The 22,051-nt window shown below is 38.6% G+C and overlaps 1 protein-coding gene across 4 annotated transcripts in view; it reads left to right on the top strand.

Annotated features, from left to right (window-relative positions):
* RABGAP1L (RAB GTPase activating protein 1 like) overlaps nucleotides 1–22,051 on the top strand; it is a 754,336-nt gene that overhangs the window by 602,606 nt on the left and 129,679 nt on the right. For all 4 annotated transcript variants that reach the window (XM_028122981.2, XM_028122980.2, XM_028122985.2 and 1 more), the window contains one exon: nucleotides 8,134–8,262. In XM_028122981.2, coding sequence (XP_027978782.1) covers nucleotides 8,134–8,262 — 129 coding nt within the window. The remainder of the gene's footprint in view (nucleotides 1–8,133; nucleotides 8,263–22,051) is intronic.

Raw genomic sequence — 22,051 nt, 5'->3', positions numbered from 1 at the left:
GGAATTTTACCCCCTAAAAATCCCTGGGTGGGAAATTGAAAATTTCTCTTCTGGAATGCTCGAATTGTGTATCTATGAAGCAGTTTAAAGCTGTTGGGTCTGTGCTGTGAATCTGGGAAGTCTGGCTTACTTGTTTTTTGATTTCTGAACAAGAGGAAAATCACCCTTCCTCACTTCCTACCAAGGGTTAAAATTAAATACCCACAATCGCTGGTGCAGGGTTTCTTTTTAGTGGTTTGAGAACTATACCTAGCAACTGTTCTATAATGTAATTGGCCTACAGTAGTCCTATACCATTATTTGGTAATTGAACAAGAATAATTAAGCTTTGTCTATTTTATACAGTGGAGTTTAATACCATTCCAGACTGTTCTTTCGTTATGGTTCTGTCATATTTGAGTCTTTTCAGAAGTACAATGTTGACTGAATTTAACACTTTTCTCTCATGTATCTCTCTTCAGTCTAGTTCATCTCTGTTTATATTATCTTTGCAATTATCAATTCAGTCTTCATGTATGTATTTGCATGCAGGTATCATCCCCCTTGTTAAATCATAACATTTTAGGTAGCTGTATACATGAGGGGTTTTTCACCCTGAAGAAAGTCTGTTTATCATTGTGAGATGAAGTTAGAAGCAATGACCAGCATATAATTATGGGGGAGGGGGTATTTTTGAGAAATACAATTTCTTTGTCATTTAAGAAATAAAAAGGTTCAGTACATATGTTTTAGTGCCCAGGTGAGGTCATCAGTGCTCACTTGAATTCTGTTTCCCTGAATCTCATTTTTCTTAATAAAAGAGAAAACTGAAGGTTTATGTTCTATTAGAAAGGAGCTTTTTTTTTTTTAAGTGAAATAAGCATTTTATTCAGGAGCTCTAACACTGTTAAGTGGTAAAATATATTTCAACAAATTCTCTACATCTCTTTGAGAAGTCCGTTTTGGGTCTCGTATACTTTCGTATACTTAAAGACTACTTAACTCTGTGGCTCCAGGGCTCGCACTCCTAACTTTCCAGTAACCTGGTGCTGCCTTCCTTTGGCACTTTACACTTTCAGTGCTTTGAAGGAAAACATAAATGGATAACTAAGACTGTCTCTCATACTTAAATTTGCATTAGGGTTGAATTTAAACTACCTCTAGTTTAAAACAGATTATCAGCAATAAAATCCACAAGGAGGTGGGTTCATAACCTTCAGATCTTCTGGAAGTCATGTGGATCTGTATGTCGCAACCATATGAAGTTGGCTTGGTTGCCCAATTAGATATTCAAGGTAGTATGTTTCTTAGGTTGTTTTGGGCTCTCACATTCAGAGTCTAGGTAATGGTGCCATTTGCATTACATATGAAAAGTATGTACTGAGTTGTCTGTAGGGTCATTTGACGATCTCTGATTTTGTTATACAGTATTGTACTTAAAAGATTATTGATAGAACTAGGGTACTCTACAGTTTGGGAAATCACATGCCCTTTAATTAGCAATATGGCTGTGAATTAAGATAAGCTATCCAATGAGTTACTGCGTAAAGTTTATTTAGCATGTGTACCAGGAGGATGTACAGTTGTTCAGCCTTGTGTTATTGGACTGGCTAATGATGTGGGATCGATGGCTGATATGCACAGGGTGGTCCTGAGAGGAATCCTGCCACATGCAATATTGCAATCTTTCCATTACCACTCAAAAGGGCAGGCACTGAAGTTTTGGTTTTTAGATAAGTTTTAAACATGAATGCATGTAGGTTAAACACATGTAAATACTTCATTTTACTTTAAAGATTCCAGTAGTTTTTCTTTTTTCATGTAAGTTAATTTTCTTGATGGACCGATCAAATAAATCAAGATTTGCCAAGACAGTGTTGTAGATTTGGACTTTGAGCCTTACTCATTGTCCCCTGATTCATAGAGGGACCATCAAACTAGAATACCAAGCACATTTGAAAAAATTTTTTTAAGTTTTCTTTACATTACATTTGAAATTTTTGCTTCTAGTCCTTCAGAGATACACCTATTAAAGAATAATTTCCCTTTAACAAATCAGGTACAAGTACTTCATTTCAGATATTACCCTAAGGCATAAATTCTATGTGCTGACTCACTGAACACACGTTTCTTTGGTGAAATTAAAATACCAAAGCAAGAGATACAGGTATCCTAGATACCAGCTAAGTAATGTTTCCCTCTCCTAAAGCCTGTGCTTCCAAATGATTTCAGACTTCCAAAAATCTGTCTCTACTGAATAGAAATCCTGTTAGACACTATAAAGGAAGAAAAAGCCATTTGTGGTAAAAATAGTGAAGGTAAGAAAGAGAACCATACCTAGATTTAAAAAAAATAATCCCCTAAAATAATCAAATCTAGAATTTGCTGCTTATCGGAGGCCCTTGAAGAAAGATTGATCATCCAAGAGTCGTGAGAGGTTCAGAATAGAAGCATCTAGAGCTAACACCCAAATGTTAGAACTGTTCCTTTCCACCCACCCTGCCTCTTTAAAAAAAAAAAAAAAATCACTTTAAAATGTGATACTCTTGCACTGAATTTTTCAGTGGGAAAAACACACTCAAAATGGTATCATCGGTGACACATAGCCAGAGTCCATACTCATTTAAGTGTGTGAAATTTGAAGAAAAAGGAAAAACTTTCATTCTACTCCTGTTCAAAATCTCCCTTTTATCCCTTTAGATTTTATTAGCTGTTATATGGCGTGGGAAGTTATTACCAGATCATTCTATATTAATATCAGTGTTGGCTATAGTTTCAATACTGATACTGTGGGCACTGTGCACAGTGAATCCAAAGGAGGATTGATTACTGAAATGAAAAACCAGAGGAGCAAATATGTCTCCCATTCTTCTGTTTTAACTGTTGCAAGGATTGCTCATTGAAGAGAGATTACAACTCTCAAAACTTAAAGACTCAAATATAAAAGTTGCCATGCATACTTCTGATGCCCTTCAAAATGTAAAAGTCAATTTTTATATTAAAATAAGTTCTACATCTACTTTTTAATTTGCATTTTATTAATTGTGGCTTTTTAACACTGGGTATGCTTGAAGTGGAGCTTTTATGAATTCATAGAACAAATTTATGTTGGTGTCTGTCATGTGCCTGGCAATTTGCTTAATTCATTTTACTGGAGGAAGTGGGAAGGATACCTAAATTAACATCCTACTTAAACAAACAAAAATCCTACTTACCTTTTCCCTCTGAATATTTCTCTTTACCTACTTGAAAGGAAACAGAAGTAGGACTGGTTGAAATGTTTTTAATTGTCCAGGTAATCTTTTTATATAATTCTATTCAAATGAAGAAAGAAGTAATATTCCCTTTGGAGGTATAATTGATAAACATGTTCCATACCATCACTTAAAAGGATTTGACAGCAAGTTTGGGGAGCAAAAGATGAGTATTAATAAAACCACTAATTTTCAAAAGTTGTCATTTATTCTTATTTAAAAGCTGATAAGAGTTCTGTATTTTGCAAGGGAAGAAAACATGTCTTTGCTTATTTAGATTTCCCTAACTCTAGTCTGTGTTACCTTCTGGCTAATATTACTTAAATAATTTCAGGAAAGCAATTGCATTTTCATTATGATACTTTTCCCTCATGATCATTCTGAAGGCAATATAGAAAAACTCTAAGAATTTCCCAGTTGAAGAACAGCCTTTCCAGCTGAAATCAGTTCTTCTAACCTGACGGGAGTTCTGTTGTAGTGAGCACAGATGGATAACGATATCCAGAAGCTGGCCTCTCCTCTTTTGGATACTTGGTTTGGTCCTTGAAATGTTAGTCTGCCTTTTAGGGGTGCATTTTTTTTTAAAGATTTTATTTATTTATTTGACACAGAGAGACAGTGAGAGAGGGAACACAAGCAGGGGGATGGGAGAGGAAGAAGCAGTCTTCCCGCTGAGCAGAGAGCCCGATGTGGGGCTCGATCCCAGGACCCTGGGATCATGCCCTGAGCCGAAGGCAGACGCTTAACGACTGAGCCACCCAGGTGCCCCATTAGGGGTGCATTTTTAAGGCTTGGGTCTTATCACAAGATCATGTGGTAAGCTTCTCTTCATTGTCGGGGTAGACAGGTAGCATTCATACATACAATTGTAAACTTAATTATAACCGTTAATTACATTTACATCTCCGTGGCCAGTTTATTAATAAGCCGTGTGAAGTCATGTTTTAGTTTCATAGAAAGCGCTGCTACTTATATTTTGGACTAATACTGTTACATTAATGCTTGACAGTTGTGAAGCATATATATTTAACAGGATGATATGTACAGGGGCGCCCGGGTGGCTCAATTGTTAAGCATCTGCCTTCGGCTCAGGTCATGGTCCTGGAGTCCCAGGATCGAGTCCCGCATCGGGCTCCCTGCTCAGCAGGGAGTCTGCTTCTCCCTCTGACCCTCACCTGTCTCATGCTCTCTCTCTACCTCATTCTCTCTCTCAAATAAATAAATAAAATCTTTAAAAAAAATAAAATAAAATAAAAATAAAAAACCAAACAACTTTCTGGTAAATTCTTAGTGAGGTATCCAAATTTTTGCAGACCAAGAGGTATCTATTCCTCAATTGTAGAGGGAAAAACCTCTCACATACAGCTATCAGGAAATGGAGAGTTACCCCTATAAATTTATAATCTGCTTATGGCATAAAAAGGTATTTGGAGGTGATACTTAATGATTATGGAAGTCTCTTAAAGATAGAAAATTGGAGGAAAAAGCCCTTTAGAATCAAAGTAGGACTGCAGATTATCTTCTGGAGCAATGTCAAGCAAGGTTTTTGTTAATATACTTTTTGCTTATTGGCGTGTTCCCCACCCCCCCCCAGGGTTGTCTTCTGGCATATATATATGTATATATATATATGGTTTTTTTTAATTCACAATGAAATTAGCTTTATTTCAGTCCATGACAGGAATATAAGTTCTTACAACTTAGACTGCCTGCTTTATGGAATTAAAAATATCAGTGAGAGCAGGGTACTGTTTCTAGCTACTAAAATATCAGTACCTGAGCATATATGAGCAACACAGAGACAACTTTCCAAACTGTCATTCCTTATATTTGTTTTGGGGTTCACCAAATGCACTCATAGGACTTACCTTATTTCCTTCTCAAATACTTGATGTTGAAGATGCTCCCTTCTTGAAGTAGAACAGTAAAGATGTAGGCAGCACCACAATTTAGCCAGAGTTGGGATCAGAATGAATTTATGTCATCCTTTGCAGCCTTGTTTGAGTGTCTTTAATTGCCAACTACTTTCTAGAAGCTGAGATTAGGGGACCAAATACCATGCAGTTTCCACATGTTTGTCTACCTGAGTCGTTCTGCCTTGTGATCGTTAGAGCGCCTCTCTGACAGGGCTTAGCTGAGTGGGCCATGGGATCTAGAGCATCATTAACGCAAGCAGTGTCTTGGAAAGGACAGTCACAGGGCACTCTGAATTCTGGTTTCCAGAGACTCAGCCCCAGCTGGGCTTTAGCCCTACCCAGGTGGGGAGCTTCTTGCTGCACCTCCCCTGAGTGGGTAGCCTCCTTCAGACAGCATCTCTTTGACCTGGCCACCCCTGCCTGACCAGAGGTCACGTGTCACAGGCTGTATGATTCCTCATCTTTAATCCTCACCTTTCTGCTTTTGCACGAACTCAGAGGCTGGACTTGAAATTAGGCCGTGGGCAGTATTAGGTAATCATGCTACTGCCTTCAGGCAAGGAACTGCACCACCATTTTGGGGCCATCTGTTACCAGGTAACTAGAGCTTGGTTGCCCAGAAAATAGAAGCAGTGGCCTCAAAGGCTTTGGGGTGGGGAGGATAGCTGGTCATCCTGCTTCCCCACAAACTCCAGAAGCAGTGTGTCTTGAGTTTTCCCGACAGTTACCAGAGAGCTGATCATCAAAGCCAGTATCACGGTGAGAAAGGAAGACTGGGGATGTAGTGTGTCTGGTATATCTGGCAGCTGGATGCTTTCCCAGCAATTCAGCAGTTGATACTTTGGTCAGAGAAGCCCTCTTTTAGGCTGACGTTTCCATAACAGTCTTTTCCAACTAAGTTAAGGTGAGTTGATAGCACTCTGTCGCGCTAAACATTCTACCACTTATCATTGCCATCGTGTCCAAGTATCCAGGAGGGAGGAAGTCAATCTGAGATGTACCGAGGCTTGTTTTTCCACTGCTACTGTTAGCCTAGCTCTACTTTCTGATTTAAAGCTGAGGCAACCTGGTACCCCTGTGGAAATGCCTGCTGTATGTTTAAAAGGTAAGGGAGATGAAAGTAGAATTCATTCATTCAGTAAATTTTAATTGAGTACCTCCTATATTCTGGTTATTATTCTTGTCACTGTGGATACAGCAATGAACAAGACAGACAAGGCCCCTTTCCTTAGGAGGAAACAGATGTAAAATGGGAAAATGCGTTGGTGGAAAATTAGTTGATGGGCTGGGGGTGGGGGAGAATTTAAGTGCTCAGGAAAGGCCTCGCTCAGATTTTACATTTGAGCTAAAAATCTAAATCACAAAAAGTTGCTATCTTTATGAAAATCTGGGAGAAGACTGTCCAGGCAGAAGGAACAGCAAGGGCAGTTGCCTTCAGTTAGGAATGAACTTGGTGTGTACAAGAAACAGGAACAAGGCCAGTGTGCCTGGAACTTGAGAACAGGAGGGAGATGTGGTTCAAGACGACGTTGGAGGGGAAGGCAGGGGCTCCAGATCATGAAGGGTCTTGTGGGCCATGGTAACAATTTTGGATTTCATTCTGAGCACAGTAGGAAGCTCTGGAGGGCTTTACGCAGAAGAACCACATGATGTGAAAGGGTATCATCTGGCTATGATAAGGAGAGTGGATTGTGGGGAAGAAAATGGAAACGGGGAGACCAGTTAGTGGGTTACTGCAGTGGCTCACCTAGGAGATGACATGTCTAATGGCTTGGGGACCAGGGTGCTGAAGATGACTCAGGCCCTGTGAAGAGCAGGAATTTCTCTGACTTTTCTTTCAGGACAGCCTTTAAGGTTAATCAGCTCTACATTTGAATCTAAATAAAGTAATATTTTGAACCAGCACATAGTTTATTATTTCTAGCCATCCTGGTTTGTTTTGTTTTTTTCATTTTATTACTGAAGTTTCTGACAATTTCTGACTCTTAAAACATCTCATTTCTCTTTGGCTTACTTCTGTGTGCCCTGTCTGCTTAATCTATAATTTGTATCAGGGTGTTTGCCGAAGATTGCTTATAGTTGTTTATTAAAATACTTCTGGCCTTTCTTTTTCTTTCTTTCTTTCTTTCTTTTTTTTTAAATCGGCTCCCCACCCAATGTGGGGCTTGGACATACAACCCCAAGAAGATCAAGAGTCACAGGCTCTACACACTGAGCCAGCCAGGCGCCCCTTATTGTCTTTCTTATTACAAAATCTTTACTGCAGAAAATACAGCAAAATATAAGGGTAAAAACCCCTGTGACCCCACTATCCAGAGAAACTTTTTTATTTCCTTTCCGTCTTTTTTCTATGCATGCATATATTTATTTTTAAATGGTTATTTCTTGAAGAAGTAAATTTTGCAAGCAGTTTTCATAAGAAGTTCGCTAGTTAAGTGATTCGCTTCATTTACTTTTTCATAGCATTCTTTAAGGTGGGGGATCAATTTCTTATTTTCTTGAACTGCTGTTGTCATTAGTTGAAAGGCCTTCTCCCATTAGGTGTTCATTATATAATTTTAATGTGTTTTGATTACATTGTCTATGTCTTCAGCCAAGTTTCTAATAATATCCTTAGAACACCCAGCAAGCTAAAATCATAGATTAGACCCAGAGTTAAAATTTTTTGCTTTTCTGGCATTTTATTTTTTTTCCCCTCCAGAGCTGTAACTTGGTTAGCTTTGCTGGGATCCACCATTCTAATCTTCAGGTTATGTAAATTAAATATATTAGCCTATTAATTAATTCTTATACTGCACCTAGGATTTGTGGTGACTTATTTCAGCCTATAGTAAAGAGGTTAGAAATCTATTCCTAAAACCTTGTGGAACTAAGCTAGGTCTTAGCTACAAAGATGCATTCGGGAAAATAGAAATTCTTTTTTCAATGTATTTGTCCTGAAGGCATGCTAAAATGTAATGATGATTCTTGGGATTATTTTGCAGACCTCAAAGGAAGATCTTCTGCAGGCTGATTTTGAAGGTGCTTTAAAGTTTTTCAGAGTTCAGCTTCCAAAGAGATACAGGGCGGAGGAAAATGCCAGAAGACTGATGGAGCAGGCTTGCAATATTAAGGTAAGGTACATGGATTTGTATATAATAAAAACAGAACTTGAATGCAGAAAGAACGTGGCCAATTATATAAAACCCTTTCTCTATACGTTGCTGGATTTTGACTACGTTTAAGGTGATACTGTGTATGAACTAGTCTCTCCCAGACGTTTCTGTGAGGCTGGTATGTGTATAATACCTTGTAGTAGGACTTGGAGTGAAAGTTAGTAGGTTCAGATTGAAACAATAGGAAGACAAACATTTATCTTATAGGTAGGGCTTTAGAATGGACTGCTGTGATAGTGGTTTCCATGACAGCAGACTTAATATTTAGCTTTTGGCCATCTGTTTTAGGATTATTTATGACAAAGCAAGAAAAGCTTGCTTAGGCAGTGCTTTCTTTTCTCCAAGGGACTAGGAAAGCTTTGAGTCTTGATCTGCCCGTTCCTACCTACATCTGCAAAATGGCCATGGATATATTGTTCCTTAGCCTATGTCTCATAAAACTAAACAAGTTTCATATAATAATTTGATGTGGAAATTTCTATCAAGAAAATTATGGTATCAAGATGAGAGAGCACATTTTTTAAAGATTTGGAACCAATTTATTGATGTTAATTCTTGTACCTCTGGAATATACGAGGGAATCTTCTTACCTAACTATGACATAAATATAAATTTCCCTTCTGAACAAAGAGACAAAGATCCCATGTCTTATGGACCTTATGTTCTTGCAGAAGGAAACAGACAATAAATGACTAAAATAATAAATAATATATTTAATATGCTGGAAAGTGATAAATAGCTAGGAAAAAAGGAAAAGTAGGGTGAAATAAGCAAGACTGGATTGGTGAGGAGAGGGAAAGTTACAGTTGTTAATAGGTAGTCGGAGTAAGTAGACCTCATTAAAAAGGTGAAGGAGAGAGGTTAGTCATGGAGATGTCTAGGGGAAGAGCGTTCCAGCGGAGACAACAGCTAGTTCAAAGGCCCTGAGGCTGGCTCATGCCTGGTGGGTTTGAAGAACAGCAAGAAGGCCAATGTAGCTGGAGTGAAGTGAATGAAAATGAGAGTAATAGAAGAGAGCTCACAAGGAGCCAGAAAATGTAGGTCTTTGTAAGGATTCAGACTTTACTTTGAGTGAAGTGGGTAGCTCTTGCAGGGTTTTAAGTGGAAGAGTGATATGATCTGTCTGAGGTTTTAGAGGATCACAGGGCTTACTGTGTTGAAAACAGACTGCAAGAAAGTAAGGGTGGAAGGAGGGAGGTCAGACAGGGGGTTTTGCAGTAATCCTGTTGAGAAATAATGATAGAGTTTACCAGGGTGATAACAATGAGATAGAGATGGAGTGGAGACAGAGGTAGTTGGAACCTGAGTATATTTTGAAAGAGAACCAAAAGGATTTCGTGATACATTACACATGAGTATGAGAGGAAATGAGTCAACATGACTCCATAGATTTTGGATTAGGAGATTAGAAGATTGAGATGCCATTGGGTTATTAAGCTCATTACTTAAAATGTACTTTGACACAGACTTCATTTAAGCATCATACCCACTCGAACACTTTTTTGGTGTAACACTGTTGTTTTTGATCTTAACTTATTTTAAAGTGAATTCTAAATGTCGAAAAGTGCAATTCAGTGCTGAAAGTAAGTAACCGAACAGAAAAAAATATATTGTCTTTCAAATGAATTATATATTTAAAAAAAAATCATTTTCCAAAGATACTAAAGCAAAATAAACCTCTGAGTCTTCATCCTGAAATGCAAACTTGTAAAGCCTTCCAGACTGATTATTTTATTTGGCTGGGCCAAATGACTAAGCATGAGCCACATTTGTCTGTAGACTTTGAAAATACATTTCAGTAGTCATGGTGGCTTTGATTGAATTTTTTGGGTGGTATGTTTGAAAGGTAGGCTCCAGCCCTCTGATTGTTCCAGAGCTGTCAGAGAAAGGTACTGTAACTAGAACAGTACTTTAGGAATCTGTTAAAATAAAACATTCATTTCTAAGAATGAGATGAGAGAATTAGGAGGTACAGGTAAGGTAGAAAGTTAAATGTCTTCAAGGGAAATTTGGTAACATCGGACAATCACTGAGAATGGAAAACCCAGGAAGCAATCCAAAATTGTGAGATGTACAGGGAAGGATTTTTTCCAATATAATTTATGAAGCTCCTCAGAGGATGGAGGCAATTAACAATGGTCAAACCAGAAACATGGTATCTTAAAGGCACAGAAACTTAAAATGTTAGAAAGTAAGTTCAAAATAGGATCTGAGTGAACTATTTCTGGAATGAACATGTGCAACCAGAATGATTTGTGTGAACATGAGCAGATAGACGTGAATTTTTATTTTAAGTAATAATGAATTATTTGATTTTGTTTTTTGTTTTTAGGTCTTATTTTGGGTTTTGTTTTTTGTCTTTGCATTATCTAAGGAGAGTAACTTTTTCTTAGCTGTATAAAACAGTACTCACAAGACACCATGTTTATTAAGGTATAGTTGATAACATTATATTAGTTTCAGTTGCAAAATTGAGAAATGATCACCACAATAAGTCCAGTTAACTCCTGTCACCATCCATAGTCACAAAATATTTTTTTCTTGTGGTAAGAACTCTCCTAGTGGCAGTATGGTATTATTAACTATAGTCATCATGCTGTATAGTATATCCCCATGACTTATTTATTTTATAATGAATAATGTCATCATTTTATAATGAAATTTGTACCTTTTGACCCCCTTCACCCATTTTACCCACCTTACCCCCTGCCTCAGGCAGTCTGTTCTCTGTATCCCTGAACTTGGTATTTTTGTTTTTTTTAGATTCTACATATATGTGAGATCATCTGGTATTTATCTTTTTCTGTCTGACCTATTTCACTTAGCATAATGCCATCAAGTTCCATCCATATGGTGCCCAATGGCAAGATTTAATTCTTTTTTGTGGCTGAATAATATTCCATTGTGCATGTATACCACATTTTCTTTAGCCATTCATCCATCAGGGGCCATTTAGGTTTCCATTGCTGGCTATTGTAAATAATGCTGTAATGAACATAGGGGTGCATATTATCTTTTCAAAGTAGTGTTTTTGTTTTATTCAGATAAATACCCAGAAGTGAAATTACTAGATTGTATGGTAGTTTTGTTTTTAATTTTTTTGAAGAACTGTCATTTGCATAATGCAAATTTACATTTCCACAATTGCACAAGGGTTTCCTCTTCTCCACATCCTGGCCAACACTTATTTATTTCTTATCTTTTTGATAATAACCACTCTTAACAGATGTGAAGTGATACCTCATTTTGGTTTTGATTTGCATTTCCCTGATGATTAGTAGTAGTGCTGGGCACCTTTTCATGTACCTGTTGTTTGTCTATATGTCTTCTTTGGAAAAATGTCTGTTCAGGTCCTCTGCCCAGTTTATAATCAGATTGTTTGTTTGTTTTTTTGCTGTTGAGTTATAGGAGTGCTTTATATATTTTGGATATTAACTCTTTATCAAACATATGATTTGCAAATATTTTCTACCATTCAATAGGTTGCCTTTTCAGTTTGTTGATGGTTTTCCTTTGCTGTGCAAAAGTTGTTGCTTGTTTGTTTGTTTGTTTGTTTAAACTCATGGGGCTTGAACTCACAATCCTGAGATCAAAACCTGAGCTGAAATCAAGAGTCAGATCCTTAACGGACTGAGCCACCCAGGCACCTCTGTGTAAAAGCTTTTTAGTATGATGTAGTCCCATTTGGTTTATTTTTGCTTTTGTTGTATTTATTTTAGATGTCAAATCCAAAAAAAATCATCACCAAGACACATCAAGGAGCTCACCACCTATGTTTTCTTCTAGGAGTTTTTTTTTTTTTTTAAGATTTTATTTATTTATTTGACGTAGGGAGAGACAGCGAGAGCAGGAACACAAGCAAGGGGAGTGGGAGAGGGAGAGGAAGGCTTCCTGCTGAGCAGGGAGCCTGATGTGGGGCTTGATCCCAGGACTCTGGGATCATGACCTGAGCTGAAGGCAGACGCTTAACGACTGAGCCAGCCAGGCGCCCCTCTTCTAGGAGTTTTATGGTTTAAGGTCTTATGTTTGAGTTTTTTATCCATTTTGAGTTAATTTTTGTGTTTGGTATAAGATAGTGGTCCAGTTTCATTCTTTTGCATATGGCTGTCCAGTTTTTCCATCACCATTTATTGAAGAAATTGTCCTTTCCCTATAGTATGTCCTGGCTCCTTTGTTGTAAATTAATTGACCATATATGCATGGATTTATTTCTGGCTTCTCTATTTTGTCCCATTGATCTGTGTCTGTTTTGTTTTATGCTGCTATCATATTGTTTTGATTACTTTGGCTTTGTAATGTTGTTGAAGTCAGAGAGTGTGATGCCTCCAGCTTTGTTCTTCTTTCTCAAGATTGCTTTGGGTATTTGGGATCTTTTATGGTTCTATACAAATTTTAAAATTGTTTGTTCCGTTTCTGTGAAAGATGTCATTGGAATTTTGATAGGGATTGTATCGATCTATAGATTGCTTTGGGTGTATGGACCTTTTAACAATATTAATCTAACCTGTGAACACGGAATATCTTTCTATTTATTTGTGTCTTCTTTAGTTTCTTTCATTAATGTCTTATAGTTTTCAGTGTACAGATCTTTCCTTGGTTAAATTTATTCCAAGGTATTTTTTGATGCAATTATAAAATGGATTGTTTTGTTAATTTCTCTTTCTGGTAGTTTCTTATTCATGTATTGAAATACAACAGAGTTTTGTATATTGATTTTGTATCACAGGATATTTTAATTTATAAAGTGATTGTGAGGTAGACGTGAGGTGAAACTCAGAGAAGGAAGACAGAAGTAGTATAATATCCAAGGATTGTGCTGGAACTGGAGCATAGGTTTCCAACCTAAGGGTTTAAAATTGTTTTTTACCTGAGACCTACATTTTAAAATAGCTTTTACATCAAAACCCTGACCCCCCCCCACACATATCTGAAGAAATACCCTTACAATGTGTGATGTACTCTGTTTCCTCTTCTACTACTGTACTGTATTCTGTGTCATTTAAACTTCTTGAAGAAAAATCTTCAAACCGAAAAGGTAATCATAATCTACTAAATCGATTTCACAACAGCTTGCTGTTTTGAAAAGAACAGAGGTCTATCATGCCGTTCACACCACCTCCCTCTTCCCCATTCTTATATGCTGCAACTTGTGAGAAGTTGTGGAGCTTGAGGTGTGGCAATGAATAATGGAAGTAGGGGTGTGGTAAGGATGTGCGTCGTCATGCCGTCCTTACAGCAGAATATGCTGGCACCTGCAAAGTTTAGGGAACGATGGATTTACAGACCAAGACTGTGTGTTAGGCAAAGCATTCACAGACAGAGGTGACTGCAGGTATGGAATAGGCAAACAAGTTGCTCTCACAATTTCTTATCTATAGCCTTGAGATTAAAGATAGAATATCAAAAATTAAAAAAAGTTATTTTAATTATTTTCAAAGTTAGTATTTGTGTATGATTATATCTTTTTTGAATGGACATGTTCTCATTTAGTTATCCAACAAGATGAATCACTTTCCTCTAACTTTAAGGAACTAGGTAATGAGTGATTGCAGTGAACTGACTGCTTTTAAAATAGATGCAACAGTTAGTTGCAGGTGAAAAGTAACTTATTAGTTCCATATGTGGTTTATTTCTGCATGTGTACAACAAGATGTATGAACAAACCACACTGGATTAGATAAATAACTTTATTCTTCTCAAACCTGTATAATATTAAATATCAAAAATGTTTTTGTAGGGTTTTTTTTCTGATTTAACTAACATGATTTTAAATGTTTCTCATATCTTCCTGTGCCTATGGTTTCAGCTAGGTTAAAATCAGAAAATATGTTGACCCATCAGACTTGATTTGAAAAGTCATTTGCTTACTTAATATATGAATATCCTGTACTTCCTCAGGCTTTGTTGAATACCATTATTCAGTTGTTACTTGTAGTTAAAAATTCTGCTACTGTAGGGGCGCCTGGGTGGCTCAGTCGTTAAGCGTCTGCCTTCGGCTCAGGTCATGATCCCCAGGGTCCTGGGATCGAGCCCCACTTCGGGCTCTCTGCTCCACAGGAAGCCTGCTTCTCCCTCTCCCACTCTCCCTGCTTGTGTTCCCTCTCTCTCTGTGTCTCTCTCTGTCAAATAAATAAATAAAATCTTTAAAAAAAAATTCTGCTACTGTAGACCTTCTTAAACTTGAATCTTGGCTTCATGGACTCTAAATCAGTAGAAATTTGAATTTCTTAACACAAGCATATGAGCATTTTGTTTTTCCTGGTAAGACAATCCAGAGCTTTCATTAGATTCTTAAAGGAATTCAGTAACTCAAAAAAAATTAGCCTGTATACTGTGGGACAGTCTTAAACTTGCTAAGTAAATTGATATTTTTATGAAGTATAAGAATTTATGAATGTGTTATCTATAGATATTCAAGTGCTTATATGTACAACCTTTATAATTATTCTTGATCTGCCTGTTCTGTATAATTTTATTCAATATCATTTATATTGTATTAGTTTGAATTGATGAAATTGCCATTCTTGTTGGTCAAAAATTTAAGATATTAGACATCATATATGATTTAATTCTTTCATGCCTCTTCATACAATTCAATGCTATGTAGATAAATGATGAAATATTAAAATTTTGAATCTTTTAATTATAATGGAATTCATTTAGCTGGCATTGCTCTGATAAGAATAAAAGGCTAAACTAGAAGAGTAAAACACCTGTAATAAAAGTTAGAGTACGTGTATACCTTAGTTCTATCGACATGCAAACTCCCTGAGAATTGCTCTTCAACAACTGGGAAACAAGTCTTGTCTGTTCGTTTGTTTGTTCGTTGGTTCGTTCCTTCCTTCCTTGTTCATTTTTATTTGGAAAAATGTTCCAAATGCCACATTTGTGATGCATCTCATTAGTAGCAAAGTTCATCACATGACTCAAAATAGTCTGTTGGTAGATCTCCATAAAAGAATATTTAAAAATAGAAATCAGCCACTTTCATTTGATTTTATTAGTGAAATAATCTGAGCAAAATTAAAACTTCAAAATTTGACCTTAAACTAAAACAAAGTAGTTAGGAAAGGAAGTTCATTTCTTGAGTGCCTGTTGTGTGCAGGAACTATGCAGGAGAACTTCTGAGAGGAAATAAGAGTTAAGATAAGACCTGAAGGGTTAGCAGGAGTTAAGGAGTATCTGAAGCAAGGGGAATATGCCCAGAGGTAAGAAAATGTGGCATTGAACAAGCCCTAATCATAGTTGATGACTAGAGAATGGGGGTGAGGGGAGTAAATAGAGAGAAGACAAAGTAAGCAGGAGCCAGACTGCTGGTGCAGAGCCATGTAAGCCATGGTAAGCAATTTGGATTTTATCCTGGGAGCAATGGGAAGCACTGAGGGGTTTTAAATAAGAGGCAGAAATAATCAGCTGTTTGTTTTAGAAAGGTCTTTCTGGCTGCTGTGTGGAGAATGGATTGAAAGGGGTAAGATTAAATATTGGTGACAGACCAATTCAGGGGTGGTTGCGGTAATCCAGGTGAGAAGTGACCAGAGTATCTGTTATATGCCAGAGAAATATCGACAGATTACAGAGATATTCAAGAGATAAAATCAACAGATCTTAGTGATTAAATTAGGGCAGGGAAGAAAGCCTGTGATGACTTTCAGAATTCTTACTTATGCAACTTGATAGTAATCACACTGCAAAGAGAACAAAGGAGAACAAATTACAAGGATGGAAGATAATGAGTGAAGTGTTGAACATGTTAAGTTTGCAGTGTATATCCACAATCTCATATCCAAATATATAGGAATATCAAGTAAGTGGATGGGTATGAAGTGAGATCTGAGCTAAAAGTAGGTATTTGAATGTCACCACTATTGAAACCATGAGAGTGGGTGAATTCTCATAGGGGAGCAGAAAGGAATGTTGAGGATAGGTACATTAACATGTAAAAAAATGGGCTGAGAAGTAGAAGCTGGTGAGACAGAGAAGACAGGAAGAAACCCAGAAGAGAAATGAAGTGTGACTGCTAAGGGAAAAGGTATTTGTTTTCAAGAAGGAAAAAGTTGAATAAATGTCAGTAATGCTTAGAGGTCATGTAAGGTAGTGAAAAGCAGACATTGTGCAATAGTTAATGATAAAAAAGACCTTAATGGCCTTAGTGAGAGCAGTTTCAGTGGAGTGATGAAGTATAAACTCCAGTGATTCAAGGAATAAATGGGAGGGGAGGAAATGGAGAAAGGAAGATAAAACAACTCTTCTGAGAAGGTTAGAATGGGAAGAAGATGGGGGGTGAAAGAGATGGCCAGCAAGCCAGAGAATAAGTACAAGAGAGATAAGAAGACATGAGATTCAGGGGCGCCTGGGTGGCTCAGTGGTTAAGCGTCTGCCTTCGGCTCAGGTCATGATCCCAGAGTCCTGGGATCGAGCCCCGCATCAGGTTCCCTGCTCTGCGGGAAGCCTGCTTTTCCCTCTCCCACTCCCCCTGCTTCTGTTCCATCTCTCTCTTTCAGATAAATAAATAAATAAATCTTAAAAAAAAAAACAAGACAGGAGACTGATATGGATGTTTGGAGGATGGGAAAGATGAGTCTTTAAATGCTAAAAAACTTAAATGAATCAATTTCTTCATTGAGCACCTACTATATGCCTGGCGCTGTGCTAGACCCAGGGAATACAAGGTAGATATGCTCCCTGAAATCATGGGATTTCCATACTATTGTGTGCAAAATGTTAGATAATCACCTTAATAACTGTGTAATTACAAGTGAGACAAAAGCTCAGAAGGGAATAAGAAGGATATATGAGGGGAAGGAACAAAGGAACCTGACTCTGACTCAATCAGCAATTTAGGGAAAGCTTTCTCGAACTGAGATTATAAGGCATTCCAGACTGAAGGAACAGCATGTACAAACACTATGAAGAAGGAGGCAATAAGGTCTGTTTAAGAACCTGAGGGAAGGCAAATGGGACTATAGCTGAGAGAATCATGAGGGTTGATACATAGGGGCCAGACCACTCCATCTTCAAATAAGAAGAAAAGCCCACAGAAAGAAAAGTTGAAGATTCGGTAAAGAAAGAGGAATATATCAAGAGACAGACCTCCAAGTAGGGTAAGGGATTAGATTCCAGAGAATAGACCTTTCTTCCATTACAGTAGAAGGGAATGAGCCAAGGAATCAATGAGGATGAAGGGAATGTGCAGTTTGGTGGGGAGGAAATTGAGAATATTTCATTTGAAGGTTTCTGTTATTTCAATTAAGCAGATTCTAGAGGAAGGGAGTATATAGTAGAGTGAGAGGTTTAAACAACATGGAAAAGCTTTTAGAACAGACGTTGTAGAGATTGGAAGAACTAAGTGAGAAAACACACAAAAGAGTTGTTGGACCATTGTTGGAGATCATGAATTCATAGTGGCAAGAATCTGTAGCATTTTGTGAGTTTCTTCAGAAACACTCAGCAGCCCAGATGTATACATGAAGAATGTAGACAGTTATTTGACCCCAAGTTGAGGTTTGCCAGCATGAGGCAAAGGAAGGACAGTGGGGCCAAGGCAACGGTGCTCTAATAAACCAGATCTTGGGGGAATGAGAGGGATGAGGAAAAGGGAATCCCTGATCTGTCACTTGTGCCAATTTCCATGGTGTAAATACTCCGACGATGGCCAATTTCAAGGTGCCAATGACTTAAGAACAGGCTCACACATGGGCGCCTGAGTGGCTCAGTCGGTTAAGCATCCGACTCTTGATTTCAATTCAGGTCAGGATCTTAGGGTCATGAGATCGAGCCCCATGTTTGTCTCTGTGCTCGGCAAGGAGTCTGCCTGAGATTCTCTCTCTCCCTTTCCCTCTGCCCCTCCCTCCCTCAAATAAATAAATAAAACCTTAAAAAAAAAAAAAGAACTGGCTTACACAATTTCTGAATGTTAATAGTCACTTCTCAGGAACTGGTAGTTGATGACCCTAAGCACACACAGGTTCAGAGAGATGAGGCTAGAAGCCAGAGTGTGGTTGACATGATGGAAAATGGAGTCTAACAAGTAGAAGAGAAAGTGAAGACCAATGGGGACTGAGAGTCTGCAAGAAAAGGGGGTGGAGGAGAGCTACAAAGAATTGTTGAACTCCATGACTTAGGAGAATGGTGGAGGAGAACATTAAATGAGTTGGTGGTGGTTACTCAAGAAAAAAGCAGGCTCCACTTCCTGTGTGGAGCCTGACACGCGGGGCTCGAGCTCATGACCCTGAACTGAAATCAAGAGTTGGACGCTTAACCAACTGAGCCACCCAGGCACCCCCCCTTTTTTTTAACTATTTGAATTCGTATTAAGATTATAGAGTGTGCTTCACAGTTTGTGTTTGGGGATCTGATTCAGACAAGAAAATATATATGGTGTTCTTCTGTGCCTTTGTTGCTGCTCACTAGAAGTAATTTTGTTTTTGTAGGTAGCAATAAAAATAAATTTAAATATTGAAGGTGTTGAAAATAGGTTGGGTTAAGATAGCTGGGTCATTGGATCCTGGCGGCTTAATATTCTAAACCCTTCAACCACAGCTGTTTCAGATGCCATGCCTCTGTAAGACTGATGAGTCACTGACCTCTGCTTCTGAAACTAATAATACAGTATATGTTAATTAATTGAATTTAAATTAAAAAAAAAGATGCCATTGCCTCCACTCTGGGGGGGTATAAGGTAAAGTTACATTATATTTACTTCGTTGTTATATGCCTGTTCCACCAACCCATGGACCCATTTAGCATTTAGCTGGCAAATAACCGAGTTGAATTAATGCTCTGGAGAACCTGCATCTTTTACTATTAAGCCTTTCTCTTTCCTTCTCCCCAGTAAAAAAAAAAAAAAAAAAAAAAAAAAAATTCTTTTAAGGTGGTGGACGTATGGGGCGCCTGGCTGGCTCAGTTGGTTAAGCAACTGCCTTTGGCTCAGGCCATGATCCCGGAGTCCCGAGATGGAGCCCCACATCAGGCTCCCTGCTCAGCAGGGAATCTGCTTCTCCCTCTGACCCTCCTTCCTCTCATGCTCTCTGTCTCTCATTCTCTCTCTCTTTCAAACAAATAAATAAATCTTTAAAAAAAAAAGTTGGTGGAAGTAACACGTAAATGAGAATAGCAACCCAAAAAAGATAGTGAAAAATTTTGTTATTCACATGTCTCCAACTGTTGTCACACTTTCTGAAGCTCCACTTAAAGGCAAACAAAGTGCTGAGGGGAAAATTGTATTCCTTGCTATGGCTGATAGCTGTGATTAAACGGGAAATACTTTCTCATTGTCAGTTCCTCTGGCCTGGAGACTTCTTACTGCTCTCGCTTATGAAAGAGAGCAATTTCTTTCATCTGGAGCGTCTCACCTGTTCCCTGCCTGCCCCATTTCCCAGCCACATGACCAAAGTATGTAGTTCATATGGTCTCTTTCAGACACCGTTATTTATTATTTCACTGTCTCTCCTGTTGCCGCTGCTATTATTGTTACCATCATGCGAGGGCGTCTTGGAGCACAGACCGCGTGAAGAGGTGGTAAAGCTCATTGTTAAGTGGCTGAGGTTGGAGGCTTCAGTACGCAATTTGGCACAGCGTCAGTGCACTTACCGGTGTGTTCTATGCTGTGTTCCATTCCTTCTCTTTTCCACCCACTGCACCGTCCTCCATCCTCCTTCCCCCCCGGATCACCGTACTTCCCACTAGCTCTTGCTCTGTGTTGGAGTTTCTTACTAGGTTGGTTCCTAAAGAGGCAGTCCTTATTTTCTGGGTCTAATTTCTGGCCCTGGGTCTTCATGTCTGTAGTCGTCGGCTAGGGCTGCCATCATGAAATACCACAGACTGTGGGGCTGAAACAGCAGTTTATTTTCTCACAGTTCAGAGGCTAGAAGTCCAAGATCAGGGGACAGCAGGTTTGGTTTCTTCTGAGGCCTTGTCTTGCAGGTGGCTGTCTTCTTGTGTCCCCACGTGATCGTCCCTCTGTCTGGGTCATCTGGGTCCTAGTCTTCTCTTCTTGCAAGGATACCAATACTGGGAGTTAGCACTTCAACGTAGGAATTCGGGGGCACACATTTCAGTCCATAATAATGTCTTTTTTCGTAGTCAACCAAATGCCAGTTTCTCCCCAGATTCTCTGAAAATACCCTCTTCTTAACATGGATCTTACTTGGTAACTCTGAAGTGGTCTCCAACATCTGATGATACAGGACAGGAAATCTCCCATGTTTGTCAGCATACCCAAGTTCTCCCATTCTAGCCTGAAATCTGAGATTATTTATTTACAGATTGAGATTATTATTTACAGCGGGTGCCTGGGTGGCTCAGATGGTTAAGCGTCTGCCCTCGGCTCAGGTCATGATCCCAGGGTCCTGGGATCGAGTCCCACATTGGGCTCCCTGCTCCTTGGGAGCCTGCTTCTCCCTCTGCCTCTCTCTCTCTCTCTCTCTCTCTGTCTCTCATTAATAAATAAATAAAATCTTAAAAAAAAAAGATTTTACAGCCTCACCCTCCACTTCCATCAGCCCACGTGGTTAGCAAGACATGTCCTCTGGCATGCATGTGAGCTTGTGAAAAGTTCTCATTTACCTTACATACCCTTGTTCTGGTATGGTCTTACCACATTAGCTTCCTTATAGTCCTGCCTTTATATTGTATCATATCTTATATAAACCACAACCTCCCTGTTTCTCTTCCTTTCCTAAAAGAGAGGCAGTGAGTTGGGCAAGTAAATAAGTTACGTCTTAGCAGGATGTCCAGTAATAGAAGAAAGTCTATATTCTATTCTAATAGAATGGATACTTTAAGCAACAACATAATATGAATACTATATAGGACATAGAAACTTAATGTATTTTCTGAAATCATTCACATGAAGTTTTTTATTCTAAAACATTTCACCAAATTTTAAGGTGGCCATTGTTTAAGAAGACAGATTGTAGACATATCCTTGTGGGGGAAATATTCTGAAGAAAATTGTCTGGCATAGCAGGAACTTCTTAGACCCTTCGCCTCACACTAACTGGTCTCTCTGGCTTTAGTTTTTATCCTCTCTAGTTCCCTGTACTCACTACCACCAGCGTTGTCTGACTGGAAAATCAGCCTCTAATTGTCACTCGTCACTTCGGAGAACACTGCTGGGTCCCTGTTAGCTGCAGGATGAGCCCCCCGCCCCTCGGCCGGGTAGAGAGCCCCTTCTTTCACACCAATATGCCATGCCCCTTCCTGGCCTTGTCACCTCTCGTCCCTTCCTCCTGGAGTACTTTCCCGCTGTGGAGTGCCTGGAAAATGCAGGGGCTTTGGAGGCAGACAAGTCTAGTTTTGAATTCTGACTCCAGTTCTTACTGACTGAGTGATCCTGAGAAATTTACTTAATCTCCTTGAGTACTTTTCTCATCATGAAAGGAGACTTAGTACCTACTGCACGAAGATCTTGTAAGAATTATTAAAGCTAAGTGTATGTGTGACTCACTGCTAAATTATTTATCAATTCCTGTTGCAGTTATAGGATCAAGCAAACCCCTGTTACCCTTTAAGACCCAGATCAGACATCACCTCCTCTGGGAGCCCAGGCTGTTATTTATTCTAACTCTGGTAATTCCTGCACTAGAACAACGCATTTATAGTTAAGAATGTGGTTTTCTGAAGCCATGTTGTTGAGGTTCAAATCTTGGCTTCTCTGCGCATTAGCTCCGTGATCTCTGGGAAGTTACTTATACTCCCATACTTCAGCTATCTGTTCTGTAAAATAAGGATAATATTATCTATGTAA

The sequence above is a fragment of the Eumetopias jubatus genome, unplaced genomic scaffold, assembly GCF_037043125.1.
Source record: "Eumetopias jubatus isolate StellerSeaLion01/CBP00866 unplaced genomic scaffold, mEumJub1_p1.0 scaffold_12, whole genome shotgun sequence".
Lineage (NCBI taxonomy): Eukaryota > Metazoa > Chordata > Mammalia > Carnivora > Otariidae > Eumetopias > Eumetopias jubatus.
The sequence above is the reverse complement of the archived record's forward strand: the minus strand, read 5'-3'. Positions and strand labels throughout refer to the sequence as shown.